This window comes from Martes martes (assembly GCF_963455335.1).
Source record: "Martes martes genome assembly, chromosome: X".
Classification (NCBI taxonomy): domain Eukaryota; kingdom Metazoa; phylum Chordata; class Mammalia; order Carnivora; family Mustelidae; genus Martes; species Martes martes.
The window spans coordinates 55,383,605-55,401,857 of NC_137897.1; the positions used below are offsets into that span (position 1 = coordinate 55,383,605).

At 42.2% G+C, this 18,253-nt stretch overlaps 1 protein-coding gene across 1 annotated transcript in view; it reads right to left on the reverse strand.

Annotated features, from left to right (window-relative positions):
* Positions 1-726: 726 nt before the first annotated feature.
* TEX11 (testis expressed 11) overlaps positions 727-18,253 on the reverse strand; it is a gene marked incomplete at its 5' end in the record, with an annotated part of 270,791 nt that continues 253,264 nt past the window's right edge. The window contains 2 exons of the mRNA XM_080795516.1: positions 727-979; positions 1,586-1,750. Coding sequence (XP_080651642.1) covers positions 908-979; positions 1,586-1,750 — 237 coding nt within the window. The 3' untranslated portion in view covers positions 727-907. The remainder of the gene's footprint in view (positions 980-1,585; positions 1,751-18,253) is intronic.

Genomic DNA, 18,253 nt, shown 5'->3' on the forward strand with positions numbered 1-18,253 from the left:
TATGAAAATGATTTCAAAATCAAAATTTAAACACTGTTAATAAAATCAACTTGGGGGAAAAGCCAATGTGATCCTGCACTTACTTGCACTAATCCAAGTCTAGCCAGAATGAGGCTGCTGAACTCTTGTGTGGGTCAGACCTCACTGGAACGTGGGATTTGGTTCCTGGAAGGTGAGGGGCCTGGATCAGATGAGGAACCGCGCTGAGGGGGTCTGGGAATGTTCGACCAGAAGAAAAAGCCAGGAGGATAGGGAGGTGCTTGACGTCTGTCTTCAGTTCTCCAAAGGGCATCTGGGACAGAGAAAGCAGACTGCTACAGGGAGACAAATTTCTGTTCAGTATGAGGAAGGGCTTTTTGCCAATTAGAGAGCAAAAAAGGGGGATTGAGCTATTTTGGGAGTTCTGGGTCATAGGATAGAGACGCTCTGATAGAGGCGGGACCACCCATTCTCATCGAGCGAATTTATGAGTCTGATCAATTCTGGGCCCAGTAATGACTAAGGTCCTTCTAATGCAGAGTCCATGGTTCTCTGTTATCTTCAGGTGGTGAGAATTTGAGCCCTTCAGGAATGAGATGCACCCTATGTCGGACTCGGATGAACATCTCCTTCTGTTCACATGGGGCATGACTCACCCTGCTCTCATGTGGGGCTATTTCAATACATAACATCCTTAGCACCTTGGAAAATTTATTTGTCCCCCAGAAATGAGCTGGTCACAGCAGTAAAAGTCAAAATGCTTTTATTTTAGAAAATGTCATCTAACAACATGAAAATAGGACCTGAGAAAACAGAAACAAACACTTAGCAGAAAGTTTGGCAGGAATTTAAATGCTCAACATCTCAGGACCAAACATCTTCAGGTTGCTGGCAGCCTGCCCACTCATATTCCTTGTCCCAGCACTTCTCACTCTTCATTAAAAAGTGAGCCCTTTTTTCGATCCAGTGCTTCCACAAGCTCACTATACAGAATATTCACCTGGGGAAGAGAACAGCAGGTAGATTTCCTGAGACACAGGGAGATGTGTCACAGCTTCGCAGACTCTTAAGGGAAAGCAGGACCCTATCGCATGAGGTCCGTTCACTTGGGACAATCAGCTGTTGTAAGGGAGAAGGTGCTTAAAACATAAAATATCCTTTGTTCTTACTTGGTAGCAAGACTTTTTTTCCCCCCACCAAGCCTCTCCTGGTTAACTAGTGGCCTAGAAGTCTGCAACCCAGACAACCCCCTGGCGAAAACACCTCCAGAAACCGTCAATGTTGGCCCAGTGGGCATCCTTCCCTACTTGCACTGGCACGGACAGTGATGCACCCTTCCAGAGTTCTACCTTGGCATTCTTCTTAGATTCCACTTGCTCTCCCTAGGCTCCCCACTGACACCAAGTTCACCATCCTCCCTGGTTTTCGCTCTAAGACGTTACTGTTTATAGTCCCCTCTCGCGATTCTATGGAACCACTGCAAGGAACAATGATCAGAATCCTTTCCCAGCCAAGGAAAGTAGGGCTGAGTCTTTACCAGGCGCCCAGATAGAACCTCTCTGCTCCCCAGGTCATTCTATCCACCCCTAGCCCTCTCCCTCCTCACCTGAGTTTCGTAGTTTCTCTTGAGGGAGCCAAGGTGGTCCAGAAAACGCAAGGCTAGGCCACACCATTTTTCTGCAGATACATACTTTCTCCTGCCATACATATATATGCCGGTGTTCCAGGACTTGATCATCAGCCAGAGAATCTCTGCTTCTGGGTAGCCTTCCTGAAATCAAAGAACAGGATCAGCACCATGCCCCATTATTATTAAACAAACAGTGGGTGCGCTGCTAACACCAAGGAAAGAGCCACAGCCTCCATGAACAATCCCAAGCTCCTTGGGAGTAGGAGGAGAGCATCTTGAAGGTTCGTCAGCTCTAGAATGCTCCACAGCAAGGCTTCATGAAGTGACATGTAAACTGAAAAAGCACCGAGGCCCACTTGGGCTGAGTCTTGGTCTCTCTGATGCAGGAGAAAAACCCTGTATCTTGTTGGGGGCTCCCCTTGGTGCTGTCCTCAGTCTATTATCTCCAATTCTCAGAGAAGCTTGTCAAGAAGCAGTTTTATTGAATCTGTTCATTTCCTTGACCTGAATCATCAGTGTGTATTTAGAACAGAAATTATATTCATCTTTAGGTTTTGCATATATAGAGAGATTTATTTTAAGAAACTGGCTCCCACAATTGTGGGGGCTGGCAAGTTGGAAGTCTGTAGGGTAGGCCAGCAGGCTGTATATTCAGGTAAGAGATGATGTTGCAATCTTGAGTCTGAGATCTGTAGGGCAAGCCAGTGGGCTGGAGACTTGGGCAGGATTTCACTGTTACAATCTTGAGACAAAATTCCTTCTTTGGACGATCTCAGTTTTTGCTTTATTTTGGAGGGTAATCTGTTTTATTTAAAGTCAACCAACTGTAATAAAAAATACTAATCCTTTGTGCTGATAACATGTACCTAGCTATGAACAAAAGGGGCCATTTCTAAGACGGTCCCTTCACTGAAGGGTAGTCTTTAATGCGGCTTATCGCGAGATTTTGCAATAATGAAAGGGATTAGTCTGAGGAGCTACTTTCCAAGTTCTTGTATAGGAGATGGACCCCAAAGGGAGCATTCAAGTGCTCAATTCAGGTTAAAGCCCTGCGTCCACACAACAGGCCCCTGAAGGGGGAAATGTGACAGAAGACTTGGGCCGCAGTTTCTTGGGAGTGTCCGTGATGTCTCAGCTGAAATTCTTTCACTCGTTTGGGTCTATAGAAAGCACCATGCATAAAACACTCTGAGAATGAGGGTGCTAAGAGGGATAAAACAAAGCTCTTATCCTAAAGGACACATAGTGCCTTTGGGGAGACAAGGCATCCATGTACAGAGAGGACTACACAAGGTATGCGAGTAAGGACTAGTCAGAGGAACACGGGCATTAGGTGCTCTGATTCAGTTAAAAAAAAAGAAAAACCAAACGAGCATTAGACTGGCACAGTCAGAGGAGGTCTCATCTCTGCTTGAAATGCCACCCTGTCCCTGTCCACTCAGTAAACGCCTCTTCTTTCTTCAAATTCACAAGCGGAGTCAAGTGCTCCTTTCTCTCTGCTTCCATAGCAAGCTTTACATCCCTCTAATACCTCTATCATCTTGCTTTGGTACCGTTTCTGTGTTCATCTCCTCCGCCAGACAGCTGAGTTCTGCGAGGTGTAGGGCAGTTTTCTTGCTCACCTTGGTGTCCTCAGAGTCGCACACCATGACTGGCACATCAGAGGGGCACGACAGATGTTTGACGGATGCATGCACGAACGAATGAGTCAACATCCAGTCCAAGGCTCCCTCCTCCATGAGCCACTGCCTGAGCCCCATGGCCCTCTATTCCCACGGCCCTCTGCGCGCAGCACTACAGCAGCGCTTTCTGACACCGTGTTGTCCATCTCCCCTATGACGCTGGGACTTCCTTGAAGGCAGCACAGAATCTACCTTCATAAAGTCACAGCCTGGTACGGTGTCTGACAGGGTTGCGACTGTAACTGAACAACCAAATGATGAACAAACAAACCTGGCCTTAGGGCAGAGGAAGAGGAGCTAGACATACAGAAATGATCTGAAAGCTCCACAACAGGCAAATGCACAGAAAGCACATGTGCGGCTGTCAGGGGCTGGGGTGGGGAAGAACGGGGAAGGGCGGCTGGTGGCTACAGGGGCTCTTCAGAGTGACGGAAATGTTACAGAATCAGACACTGATGGTGCTTGCACAATATATACCCAAACCCACTGAACTGGATACTTGAACACTGTGAGTTTTATAATATATGAGTTATGCCTCAATAAAAATTATAATGTAGACCTACAGAGAAAGAGAAGGGATTCCATGCGGGCAGAACAGAACAAATAAAGACCTGGACTTGCTTGAGGCTGTAGACGTCTCAGGGGGACTAACCCTTGTTTGGCCTAAGCGGACAATTTATGTAGGGAAATTAGTGGGAAACAGGACGAGAAATGTGGGCTAGGGCCACCTAAGTATGTCCTAAAAGCTTTTCCTCAGAACATTAGTGTCATGAAAAACAGAAGGTCAATAAAAACCATCACATTAGTTCATTATGCATTTTAGGAAGTTTTACAGAAAAGAAATCATGTGACTGTGCTTAATACAAGGTACGGAGACCATTTACTGACATCTTGTGGAATGTAGTTCGTGAAACACTGGCCTGGAACATAAAGGGTTTTGCATCAGCAGCCACAGATTTGGGAATTTATTCTGCCGGTAATGAGATAACAATGAAAGTTTCTGAGAAGGGAATGGATAATGATGAAATTAGAGACTAAGTAAGAGTGAAAGGCCAGTGGTGTTTAGAACGGATGTGAGTGTGAGAAAACAGCGAGACCTGTTCAAATGGAATTGTTAAAAGTCTACGGATGAAGTGGTGAGGGCAGGAACTAACACGGCGGCAGTGGAAGGATGTAAGAAACATTCTGGAGGAAGAATCCATAAAACCTGGGAACTGCTTTGATACGGGCGATGAAAGGTACATCAATTGAAAATGGCTCAAAAGTACACGGTTTAAGTGGCTGAGAGAATGCTGATACCATTGAAAGAAGAAACTGGAAGATGATTCTGGGGATAAAGGATTAAGATAATGATAAGTTCTCTTTTAATCATGTCGGGCCTGAGGTAGCTTTGGGAGACAGGTAGGCTGTTGCAGATATGGATTGGAACTTAGGTAATACTTGAAGTGCATCAATTCACTTGAAGGACAGAGTTACAGAATGCAGAGAGGAAAAGAGCAGAGAATCATGGAAATGTTCACAGTTGGGTGGAAGAGTGAAACGACAATGCAGAGGAGCAGTGTGAAAATAAAGGACAAAGGAAAAAATTCCAGTGAGGAGGCAGTGGCTAATAATGAAGGCCAGGGTAAAGATAGAGGCCACTAGATTTGTTAGCAGTTGGTAACTCGTGGTGCTGCTGAGTACAGCGTGGCTAACAGGGCAGAGAGTGAGGGAAAGAGTGGTTCAAGATGAGGACAGACAGGGAGCTGGGGCCTTATAGGCCACATTCAGAAGTTTGGTCCTTAAGAGCAGTGGGAAACTACAGAAAAAGATTAAGGAAGGTAAAAACATCATTCTGTTCACTTGATGGAAAAGAAAGCAAGAGATGCAAGGAGACCTGCTAAATGTTTCCTACAGTAGCTGAGGTAAAGATGATAACTTGACCAAGGTTGGTCATGTTAGAGGATGGGAAGACGTGAATGAGTCTGAGATATTTAGGAGGCAGAGCTGACAGGACTTGGTGATACGCTAGAAATGGGGTGTGATTCCTAGATGTCTGGCTGGGGCAACTAGAAGAACGACAGTACCATTCAATTAGTTAGGAAACAGCAGAGGAGTTTTATTTTCCTTTGTATTAGCTGCCCTCATATCCAGCATTGCTCAGGAGAATCTTACTCTTCAATAAAGTAATGCATCAGCGCAGCTACTCACCCCAAAGTGACATAGACTGGCCTAGGTGAAATACAAGTCAATGATGGCAAAAAGAGGTGTTTGCTCTTAGGACTTTCTGGGGCTCATAATCGAAGCCAGTTTTTTCTGTCCTCACCATCTTTTTTTTTTTTTTTAAAGATTTTATTTATTTACTTGACAGAGAGGTCACAAGTAGGCAGAGAGGCAGGCAGAGAGAGGAGGAAGCAGGCTCCCCACAGAGCAGAAAGCCCGATGCGGGGCTTGATCCCAGGACCCTGGGATCAGGACCCGAGCCGAAGGCAGAGGCCTAACCCACTGAGCCACCCAGGCGCCCCCTGTCCTCACCATCTTAATAAATACAGCAGTCATACATATCTCTAACAAAACAAGGTGTTCTGGAACGCGATGACTGTCTCTTTAGGTTCTCCCTCAGGGTTCCTGAAGTGATTATTGTGCACATTAGTTTTAATTGAGATATAACTCAAGTACCATATAATTTACCTATTTAAAGTATACAATTCAATGGCTTTTGGTATATTCACAGAGTTCTGCAATCATTGCCACAATTAGGAACATTTTTATCCCCTTTAAATGGAACCCTGTGCATGGTAGTCACCCCCCAATTCCCCCCAAACTCCCCCCACATCCCTTGGCAACCACTAATCTAATTCCTTGCTCTAACAGACTGGCCTACCCTGGACATTTCAGATAAATGGAGTCATACAGTATGTAGTCCTTGTAACTGGCATCTTTCACTTAGCATAATGCTTTGAAGATCCATCCATGTTGTAGTATGTGTCAGTAACTGATTTCTTTTTATGGCAAAGTCTGTTTCCTTCACATGTGAAGCTTCTTATGTTGCTTCTCAGGACACAGCCTCTGTTCTTAAAGACTGCCCTTACCCTGGGGCAAAATATCTCTAGGTCCCTGCTCCAGAGTTTGGGGGGGGGGGCAGTGGACCCTTTCTTCCAAGTGATACACCTGCTTTTAGAGTAGGGTACTGAGTAAGGTGGTAGTCTCAGTGTTCTTGGCTGGCTTCTTTGGGTGGGGAACCTCTGCCCTAAGAGTTAGCTGGAGCAAGGGTTCCAGTGGTGACTTGCCTGAAGTAGATCCTTTGCCCAATAAGTGGGGGCTGGGAAAAGGAAGGGAGGCCTCACTCTTTTGGCCATTCTTGCCAAAAATTTAGCCTCTGTAGCTTGGCACTGAAGGTGGGATAGTAAGTGCTGACACCCTGCGGTTCTTTGTGGGACATCACATCCTTTGATTGGGAGGCTGAGGGGAGTGGGAACATTTTCTCCTTGGCTACACTTTCCTGGAGTGGAGCTTCCATCATGCTAAGCTGGAGGTGGGGCAGGGAGTGAGTGGGTCATGGCTCAAGTAGCACAGGCACTTAAGGTTCTTACCAACATTTAGTAGATTTTCTTGAATAGATCGCTCTTTTGTTTTCTGTGTGTTCTTAATAATTTCTAAAGACTTCAGTTTTTTTTTCTTTTCCTTCTTTTAAAATATTTATTTTTAAAGATTTTATTTATTTATTTGAGGTGGGGGAGAGAGAGAGAGAGAGAGAGAAAGGAAGCACACAGGAGTGGGGGAGGGGCAGAGGGAAAAGCAGACTCCCCGCTGAGCAGGGAGCCTGATGTGGGGCTCTCTCCCAGGACATGGAAATCATGACCTGAGCGAAAGGCAGATGCTTAACCAACTGAGCCACCAGGCACCCACAGATTTATTTTTATTTGAGTAAGAGCACAAGAGTGTGCATGCTGGTGGGGGAAGGGACAGAGGGAAAGGATCCTCAAGCAGACTCCCTGCTGAGTGAGGAGCCTGATGCAGGGCTCAAGCTCACAACCCTGAGATCATGACCTGACCTGAAATCAAGAGTTGGACGCTTAACCAACTGAGCCACCCAGGTGCCCCCAGTTGTTTTTTCTATAACTTTCACCAGTATGGCTGCGGAACATGCCCAGTCAGATTCTCATACCGCCATTACAGAGGTGGAAGTCTCTAGAAACCTCCTTTTATTGATAAGGAAACTGAGGCCAAGAGATTCAGTGCCATCTGCTCAGGGCCACACAGTATGTTTGTGGCACAGATAAGAGTAGAAGCCAGGGGCACTCACCAGCCTTTGACTGGTTACCGTCTATATTTTTAGTATTTTCTCAAGCACACTCTCTAATTTAGTGGAAAATCTCTCCATTTTCACCTGATGTTAACAAAGAAATATATTTTTGTTTATATAGATTTCCTTGATTAATTCTGTGGTTGAACAGCTTCTGCATGTGTTTCTCAGCCAACTGCATGTCTTCTTTTGTAGCTTACTTACCTACAAAAAAAAAGCCATCGCTTTTGCTCATTTTTTTCTGGTGCTGGCAATTTTTTTCTTATTGATTTTTAATTTAAAAACGGACACATAGATGAATGGAGCAGAATAGAGACCTCAGAAATAAACCCACAATTATATAGTCAATTAATCTATGACAAAGGAGGTAAGAATATACAATAGGGGAAAAGACAGTATTTTCAATAAACAGTGCCAGGAAAACTGGAAAGCCACATGCAAAAGAATAAAGCTGGACCACTTTCTAACACCATATGCAAACACAAACTCAAAATGGATGAAAGACCTAAATGTGAGACCCAAAAACCATAAAAATCCTAGAAGAGAGCACAGGCAGTACATTCTCTGACACCAGCCATATAACATTTTTCTAGATATTTCCTAAGGCCAGGGAAACAAAAGCAAAAATAAACTATTGGGACTGCATTTAAATAAAAAGCTTTTGCACAGCAAAGGAAACCATCAACAAAATAAAAAGACAACCTGATAAATAGGAGAAGATACTTGCAAATGATCTATCTGGTAAGGTGTTACTATCCAAAATATAAAAATGTACACAACTCAACCCCCAAAAAACAATGATTAAAAAATGGACAGAGGACCTGAGTAAACGTTTTCCAAAGAAGACTTACAGATGGCCAACAGACACATGAAAAGATGTTCAACATCACTGATCATCAGGGAAATGCAAATCAAAACTCCAATGAGGTATCACCTTATACCAGGTAGAATGGCTAAAATCAAAATGACAAGAAATAACAACTGTTGGTGAGGATGTGGAGAAAAAAGGAACCCTCATGCATTGGTGGTAGGAATGCAAACTGGTGCAGCCACTGTGGAAAGAAAACAGTATGGAGGTCCCTCAGGAAATGAAAAATAGAAATACCATATGATTCAATAATTCCACAACTGGGTATTTACCCAAAGAAAACAAAAACACTAATTCAAAAAGATATATGTACCCCTATGTTTACTGCAACATTATAGCCAAGATATGGAAACAACCTATGTGTCCATTGACAGACAAATGGACACACACACACACACACATACACACACAGAGGAATATTACACAGCTATAAAAAAGGATGAGTTTGTGCCACTTGAGACAACATGAATGGATGGACCTGGAAGGTATTATACTAAGTGAAGTAAGTCAGACTGAGAAAGACAAATACCATATGATTATACTCATAAGTAGAACCTTTAAAAAAACCCAAACAAATGAATAAATAAACAAAAAGCAGAACCAGACTTATAAATACAGAGAACTAGGGGCGCCTGGGTGGCTCAGTGAGTTAAAGCCTCTGCCTTCAGCTCAGGTCGTGATCCCAGGGTCCTGGGATCAAGCCCTGCACTGGGCTCTCTGCTCGGCGGGGAGCCTGCTTCCTCCTCTCTCTCTCTCTGCCTGCCTCTCTGCCTACTTGTGATCTCTGTCTGTCAAATAAATAAAATAAATAAAAATCTTTAAAAATAAATAAATAAATAAATAAATACAGAGAGCTAACTGATGGTTGCCAAAGCAGAGAGAGGCAGGGTTGGGCAAAATGGATGGAGGGGAGAAAGTGATACAGGCTTCCAGTTATGGAATGGATCAGTCATGGGAATAAAAGGTGCAGCATAAGGATTACAGTCAGTGATACTGTAATAGTGATGTAATGGGACAGATGGTAGCTACACTTATGCTGAACACAGGATAATGTATAAAACTTGTCAAATCACTAAGTTGTACACCTGGAACTAATGTAACATTGTGTATAAACTTAAATTAAAAAATAAATTAAAATGATACAAATATTTTATCATTTAAGTCTATGGCATATTTTAAAGCTTTCTGTGGTATCTTGGGTCATTTATTAATTTATGTAACTGAGGGGCACCTGGGTGGCTCAGTTGGTTAAGTGTCTGCCTTCAGCTCAGATCATGATCCCAGGGTCTTAGGATTGAGTCCCACATCAGGTTCCCTGCTCAGCGGGGACCCTGCTTCTCCCTTTCCCTCTGTCACTCCCCCTGCTTGTGCTTGTGCTCTCTCTCTCTTTCAAATAAATAAATAAAATCTTTTAAAAAATTTAGGTAACTGAATCTACTTTTTTTTCCTGCACCAGCTTCTGGATCGGTCCTCTCCATCCCATAATTAAAAAATGATTTTCCTATATTTTCTCCTAATACCTTTCTTTTTTATTTATTTATTTGACAGACAGATCACAAGTAGGCAGAGAGGCAGGCAGAGAGAGAGGAGGAAGCAGGCTCCCCGCCGAGCAGAGAGCCCGATGCGGGGCTTGATCCCAGGACCCTGAGATCATGACCTGAGCTGAAGGCAGAGGCTTTAACCCACTGAGCCACCCAGGTGCCCCTCTCCTAATACCTTTCTATCTTTGATTTTGTTTAGCTCTTTAATTTTTTTAATTTTAATTTTTAAAGAATTATTTATTCATTTTAGAGAGAGAGAGAGTACGTGTGAATGGGGGCAAGGGCTGGGGAGAGGGAGAAAGAGAACATCCCAAGCAGATGTGGGGCTCTATCCTATGACCCTGAGGCCATGACCTGAGCCGAAATCAAGAGTCAGAGGACCAAGTGACTGAGCCACCCAGGTGCCCCACAGTTGTTTTTTTTTTTTTTTTAAGATTTATTTATTGATTTGAGAGGAAGGAAGAGAGAGAGAGAAAGCACGAGCCAGGGGAGGGGCAGAGAGCAAATCCTCAAGCAGACTCCCCACTGAGTGCAGAGCCAGACCTAGGGCTCAATCCTAGGACCCTGAGATCATGACCTGAGAGTCAAGAGTCAGCATCCTAACTAACAGAGACACCCAGGTGCCCCTCATGTTTAGTTTTTAATCCATCTGGATATTCCTTCTTTTGGTCTTCATTTTTGTGCACGGTATGAAGTAAAAAACAGTATGAATACTTACCACTTATACACTACTCATTATGTGCTAGACAGCTCTCTAAATATTTTACACATATTGATTATTTAGTATTACTAGTAATATTGTAAAACAGGCACTATTATTTTTATTTTGTAGATGAGGAGACATAGGCACAGAGAGTGAGGTGATATGACCAAGGTCATACAGCTAATAAAGGGCGTGGCCAGATTTTAAGCAGGCAGTCTGGCTCCTAAGTCTGTGTTCAACCACTGTGTTATAGTGCCTCTCAGTTTAAAGGTAAGGATTTGGCTTTACTTTTTAAATTGTCCTTAAGTCATTTTTTAAATAGACCATCTTTTTCTCTGATCTGATATACTTCCTTCATTGCATACCACATTCTCATATATATGTGGGTCTTTTTCTGGGCTTTATCCTCTTCTATTATTATTTGTGTTTTGTTTAATATCATGCTTTCAAAATTAATAATACATTATAGTTCTTATATTTTTTCAGACAAATCTCCCCTTTGCTTATTTTCTTTGGGGTAAGAATTTTAGCATCATCACATTTCATTCAAAAGATCCTATTAAGAGGGGCGCCTGGGTGGCTCAGTGGGTTAAAGCCTTTGCCTTCAGCTCAGGTCATGATCTCAGGGTCCTGGGATTGAGCCCCGCATCGGGCTGTCTGCTCAGCCGGGAGCCTGCTTCCCACCACTCCCCGCCCTTGCTTGCCTCTCTGCTTACTTGTGATGTCTGTCAAATAAATAAATAAAATCTTAAAAGAAAATCCTATTAAGAAATCCTATTGAGGGATGCCTGGGTGGCTCAGTGGGTTAAGCCTCTGGCTTTGGCTCAGGTCATGATCTCAGGGTCCTGGGATCGAGCCCTGTATGGGGCTCTCTGCTCAGCAGGGGGCCCGCTTTCCCCCCCACCCCCCGCCTGCTTCTCTGCCTATTTGTGATCTCTCCCTCTGTCAAATTAAAAACAAAAGTTCTATTGAGGGACACCTGGATGGCTCAGTCAGTTACGCGTCTGCCTTCAGCTCAGGTCATGATCCCGGGATCCTGAGACTGAGTCTCCTTGCTCAGCGGGGAGCCTGCTTCTCCCTCTGCCTGCCCCTCTCCCTGCTTTTGCTCACTCTCTCTCTGACAAATAAATATAAAATCCTTAAAAAAAAAAAAAGAAATACTATTGAGATTTTTATTTTGTTTGAATTTAGGGAAACTGAGTCCTATTAAGCCTTCTCAAGTCCTATTCCCATTCCAACGCCATGTCCAGGAATATGGTATATATTCCATTTGTTGGAGACCTATGACATTTTTAGAGCAGAAAGGGAAGATCTGCAGAAAGACCGAGATTGAAAATAATGGAGTACTTGTAAAGTGCTTCAGGAGGAATAGGAAGTTTAAACTCACATGTATAAGACCACAGGAATATCTCTTCTTTTGAGAAAAAGGTTAAGATGAGTAAATAAGTACAATGGCAGAATGTTATGGTTGACACATGGGCCAATGGGGGAACTCATACTTAATGTCCTTAACATGAATCCGTACTGGACAGTTCTGTGTTTTTTTTTTAGAATTTATTTTTGTTTTTTTCATAATTAACATATAATGTATTATTTGCCTCAGGGGTACAGGTCTGTGATTCATCAGTCTTACACAATACTCAGCTCTCTGTGCTTTTCTCTAGTGATTTTGCTGATTAATATCAGGAGAAGAACTGATGGCAGTGGGTCACAAGGTTAGGAAAAAAAACGAAACAGCAGGCATTACCAAAAAAAGTAAAAAGAAAAGAAAAGAAAAGGAAAAAAGAAGAGGAAAAAAGGAATGTAGTTAGAATGGACTATAAGAGTATGGGAAGAGCTGAGCTATTTGAAGTCCAAATGAGAGCAAAGAATGGGTGTGGGGAAGTAAGAGAGATGATAGTAACTAGAAAAAAACTTTTGAGATGACAATCTTGGAAATGGAGCTTATATGGGGGTACAGACAGTGGCTAAAGAAGAGCAAAGACCCGTGTGGTGAAAAAAACCAAAACCACCCCCCCGACCACCATGAAGTGGATGGATTGATAACATGGATGCCAAAGTCATTTAGGATAATAAACTTAAGTTACCAAGGAAGGAAAAATTGGGCTCAGAAAATGCTAGCTCATGACAACACTAATAATGAAGAGACAGAAGACACAGATTTTAAGTGACAAAAAGCAGCAGTAAGACAGTGTGTAAAAAGCACAAAGTGATAACAGGAAGCAAGGATTCAGGTAATTTAGTTCCTTCTTCTGCCGAGAAAAAGGCAGTGGAGAAGATGAGCCCTCCACAAAAATGATTAAAGAGGGACATGTTGTCTTGAGGGAAGATCCTGCTTTGTTCTAAGAGGAAGAAGGGAGAAGAGGTGAAGTATGATAATAAGGAGGATATTGCCTACAATTCTGTGGGGGGAAACACAATCTTTTTGGGGAGGTTGGATGAAGTTACAGATAACCCTGAGAGTGAGGGTAAGGATTTAGAAAATGCAGAGCTATTAGAGATTTTGGTTGAGGGGCAGAGGAGACTTGGGGAAAAAGGAGTGATGTAGCAAAGTCTGTGTTTTAGGGAGATATATTTAATAAGGATGAACAGGCAGAACTGGAGAAGAGAAGAAAGAGTTAGAGACCACTTAGGAAACTAACTACAGAAATCCAGAAGAGACACGCTATCTAAGCTTGGATCAAAGATATCTTTGCGTAACCTCAATTTCAGCTACAACAAGATGTGAAGCTTGGAAGAAGAAAAATTTGACGAAGGAAAAACCCCAGGACCACTGTGCTATGAAAAGTGCTCCAGGTTCAACTCTGAGCTCTGCTCTTACATAGCTGCATGAGCTCGTGTAAGATACTTAATCTTTCAAGGCCCCAGTTTACAAAATAATAAAATTGAAATAGGTTAACCTTAAAGATCATTCGTTTCAGTTCCAAATTCTATCAGTCAATGAATGAAGCTTTACATCCTTCATTTCCTTCAGATCCTAAGTCTTGTTTATAAACTGTTGTAAGATTGGCAGAAGTAGTAATTCTGTCAATACTAAACATGAAAGGAAAGATGATACCGACCAACGGGCAAGCAGTGTTTCTCAAATTTCACATGCATACAAGTCACTTAGGGATATTGTTAAAATGCAGATTCTGATTCATTTGGTCTGGGATGGGGCCTGAGATTCTACACTTCTCACAAGCTCCCAAGAGATGCTAATGCTACTGGTCTGTGGACTATACTCTGAGGGGCAAACTCCTAGAAAGTATAGCTCAGTAGTTTGAATCACCTTAGCTTCCTTTGTAAAAGAAATGAGGCTGCTTCCTTCTGGGCTTCCTGACAGTTATGCAACATGCCTTGGTGACTCTTTGTGATTCAGAAGTCATCTGTGAGATTTGGTTTGTCACTTTTATTTGAGTATAGGGATTTTCCCCTATTACCTATGCTTTTGTATGATCATAAAAATGAACCAGGGAACTTTCGCTTCTGTGAGATGGAGTAGATGTACTTATCCCTACTCCTTCTACGAAATACAACAAAAACCCTAGACATTACTCATAAAATATTCAGAAGACTCCAAAAAGACATTATTCATAAAACGAATATAAGAAGACTCCAAAAGGTAGAGAGATGAAGAAAGACTGGCTAGGAAACCTGGGGCCAAGGAATGATACACTGGTTGAGTTCCCTAGGTTTTCAATTGCTTCATATATCTGAGAGTTGGTGCAAGAGATGCCAACAGGCATAGACAAACAAAAGCTCCAAGAAAAGTCTGTTCTCTCTAGACAAAGTACCAGGAAAAGGGCGGCAATGCAAGACAGAAAACCTTTAGGTGTTAACTATTCCATCAGAGCTGAACATCACAGAAAAAACTGTGGTCCCAGCCCCACCCACCCCAGCAAAAGCCGAGTGGGGAGCCTAAATTTCTATCCCTGTGAGGGTGTAATGAGGCACCCCAACCACTGCCTGCAGGGTATCAGAGAATGACAGGGAGACAAGACTTTAATACCCAATGGCTGGAAATGAGGCATTCTCCTACCCCCTGAAGTATCAGTGGAACCTAGACTTCCACCCCCCAGAGAAGGTGGAACAAAGGAGGAACAAAGTCTGCAAACACTTGTGAAGAGGCAGGACTTTAACCATCACACAGTAGATAATGAGACCACCCCAACCACAGAGTTAGTGGAGGCCATGTGGGGCACCATCTCCACCCAGGAATAACAAGGAATCCTCCCCCTTGAGTATCAGTGGTGGCCAAGTGGGGAACCTGAGCGTCTATTTCCACCTGGAAATAGTAAGACCAAACTCTCTTCCCTGGCATAGCAGTGTCAGAGAAATGCACCTAAAATAGAAGGTTCAAATGAGATCCAGAGTCTCATAAACATAATATGGAAATGTCCAGGTTTCAGTAAGAAATTACTCCTCAAACCAAGAACTAGGAAGAACTCAGACTGAAAGAAAAAAAAAACAATCAACTGATGCCAACACCAAGATGATAGAAATATCACAATATCTGACAAAGATTTTAAAGTAACCATCAAAGCACAGTGAAGGAAAAAATCAACAAAATTAAAAGGCAACCTGTGGAATGGGAGAAGATATTTGCATATGACATATCCATAAATCCAACACCCAAAGCACAAATAATCCAATTAAAAAATGAGAAGACAGGAGGAGACATTTTCCCAAAGACATACAGATGGCCAAAAGACACATGGAAAGATGCTCAACATCACTCATCATCAGGAAAATACAAATCAAAACTACAATAATATACCACCTCACACCTGTCAGAATGGCTAAAATCAACAACACAAGAGACAACAGGTATTGGTGAGGATGTAGAGAAAAGGAACCCTTCTACAGTGTTGGTGGGAATGCAAAACTGGTGCAGCCACTATGGAAAACAGTATGGAGGTTCCTCAAAAAGTTAAAAAGAGAACTACCCGGGCGCCTGGGTGGCTCAGTGGGTTAAGCCGCTGCCTTCGGCTCAGGTCATGATCTCAGGGTCCTGGGATCGATTCCCGCATCGGGCTCTCTGCTCAGCAGGGAGCCTGCTTCCCTCTCTCTCTCTCTCTGCCTACTTGTGATCTCTCTCTGTCAAATAAATAAATAAAATCTTTAAAAAAAGAGAGAACTACCCTATGATCCAACAACTGCACTACTAAGTATTTACCCAAAGAGTACAAAATACTAATTTGAAGGGATATGCACACTGATGTCTATAGCTACATTATCTACATTATATATATATATATACATTATCTACATATATATACATTACATATATATACATATACATATATATGTATATGTGTGTGTGTGTGTGTGTGTGTGTGTGTATATATAGCTACATTATCTACAACAGCCAAATTATGGAAAAAGCCCAAATGTTGACTGAAGAATGGATAAAGAAGAGGTGGTATGTATGTATGTGTATACACAGGTATATATATATACATATATATGTAGATACATACAGACATATAGACATATATATATATATATATACTATACATACACAATAAAATATTACTAAGCCGTCAAAAAGAATGAAATCCTGCCATTTGCAATGATGGGGATGGAACTAGAGTGCATTACGCTAAGCGAAATAAGTCAGTCAGAAAAAGACAAATACCAAATGATTTCACTCATATATGGAATTTAAGAAACAAAACAGATGATCATAGGGGGGAAAAGAGAGAGGCAAACCAGGAAAGAGCCTCTTAACTACTGAGAACAAACTGCTGGTTAGCAGAGGAGAGGTGGGTAAGGGGCTGGAATTTGGTAAGTTTTCACACATAATACATAGGTAATGGGATTAAGGAGGGCACCTGTGATGAGCACCAGGTGTTGTACTGCCGTGCTGAATGACTAAACTACACACCTGAAATTAATATTACACCGTATGTTAACTAATGGGAATTTAAATAAAAACTTAAAAAAAAAACATCATAAAAATGCTTCCATAATGTATATACTTCATAAAAAAAATAGAAAGTCTCAGCAAAAACACAGAAGATATAAAGAAGAACATACAGAAATTTTAGAACTGAAAATATAAGAGCTGAAATAAAAACCTCCATGAGTATCAGGAAAGACGCTGGGTTTAAGGCTGGTGATGAGGAGAGTAACTACCGTGACTTTCAGTGCTTTAACGAAACCTCAGATGTGAGGCCTTCTGGCCAAGCTTCTGTGATTTCACACTGTCAGAGCATTTGCTGTATCCCTGGGGCTTGCAGCTTCCTGTAAGTTTGCTGTGGTGGAACCAAGAAAGAAGGCATATGCAGGTTTACTACAGAAATTATGATTCCATGAGAGATTTTGAGGAGATGAAGATGGGTGGTATCTTTCAGAGTGCATGCAAAGTGGTTTTGGAATGTAAAGAATTACTTTGGGTTGAGTTCCACTGAAGTTCATCACTGACCTGTGTTCGGGAACACTGTGAAACATGAATATTGGGTTATGGATTAGTTTCTCTTGATAAACAACTAACAAATCAAAAAAAGGAAAAAAAAAACCCTTCCATGAATCGATTCAACAGCAGAATGGGGGTGGCAGAGGAAAGATCAGTGAACTTAGAGAACAACAGATATTACCCAATCTGAACAACAGAGGGAAACAGACAAAAAATAAGAGAATAAAGCCACCAGGGACTCATGGGACAATGACAAAGATTTTAACCTTCCTATCATCTGAATCCTGGAAAGAGAAGACAAAGAGGTTGGAACTGAAAAAAGTACTTGAAGAAATTATGTGTGAAAACTTACCAAATTTGGCGAAAGACATAAACCTACAGATTCACAAAGCTGAGTAAATACCAAACTAACCAAAAGAAATCCACCCAAGAGACATCATAGCCCAACTTCTGAAAACTAAAGACAAAAACAAATATTGAAGGCAGCCAAAGAAAAACAACACTACTTACAGGGAGAAAACAAGTTAAACATTAGCAGATTTCTCACCAGAAGCCCTGCAGGCCAGAGAGGTGACACAATATTTTTGAAATACTGAAAGAAAAGGATCATGAACCTGGAATCCTATAACAAACAAAAACATCTTTTGGGAATGACAGAGAGATAGAGACATTATCAGATAAAGAGAAACTTTGAGAATTAATCGTCAACAGATCTCTAAAAAAAGGGCTAAAGACAGGGTGCCTGGCTGGATCAGTCAGTAGAGCATGTGACTCTCAATCTCACAGTCATGAGTTCAAGCCCATGTTGGGCATGGATCCTATGTAAAAGAATGGCTAAAGGAAGCTCTCCAAACAGAAAAAAAAATGGTAAGAAAGGAAACTTGCGGGGCGCCTGGGTGGCTCAGCAGGTTGAGCCTCTGCCTTCGGCTCAGGTCATGATCTCAGGGTCCTGGGATCGAGCCCTGCATTGGGCTCTCTGCTTGGCAGGGAGCCTGTTTCCCCCTCTCTCTCTGCCTGCTGCTCTGCCTACTTGTGATCTCTCTCTATGTCAAATAAATAAATAAAATCTTTAAAAAAAAAAGAAAGGAACCTTGCAACATCAAAAAGGAAAAAGAAAAGAGTAAACCTGCATTTTTATATAGGTAAATACAATAAGCTTTCCACC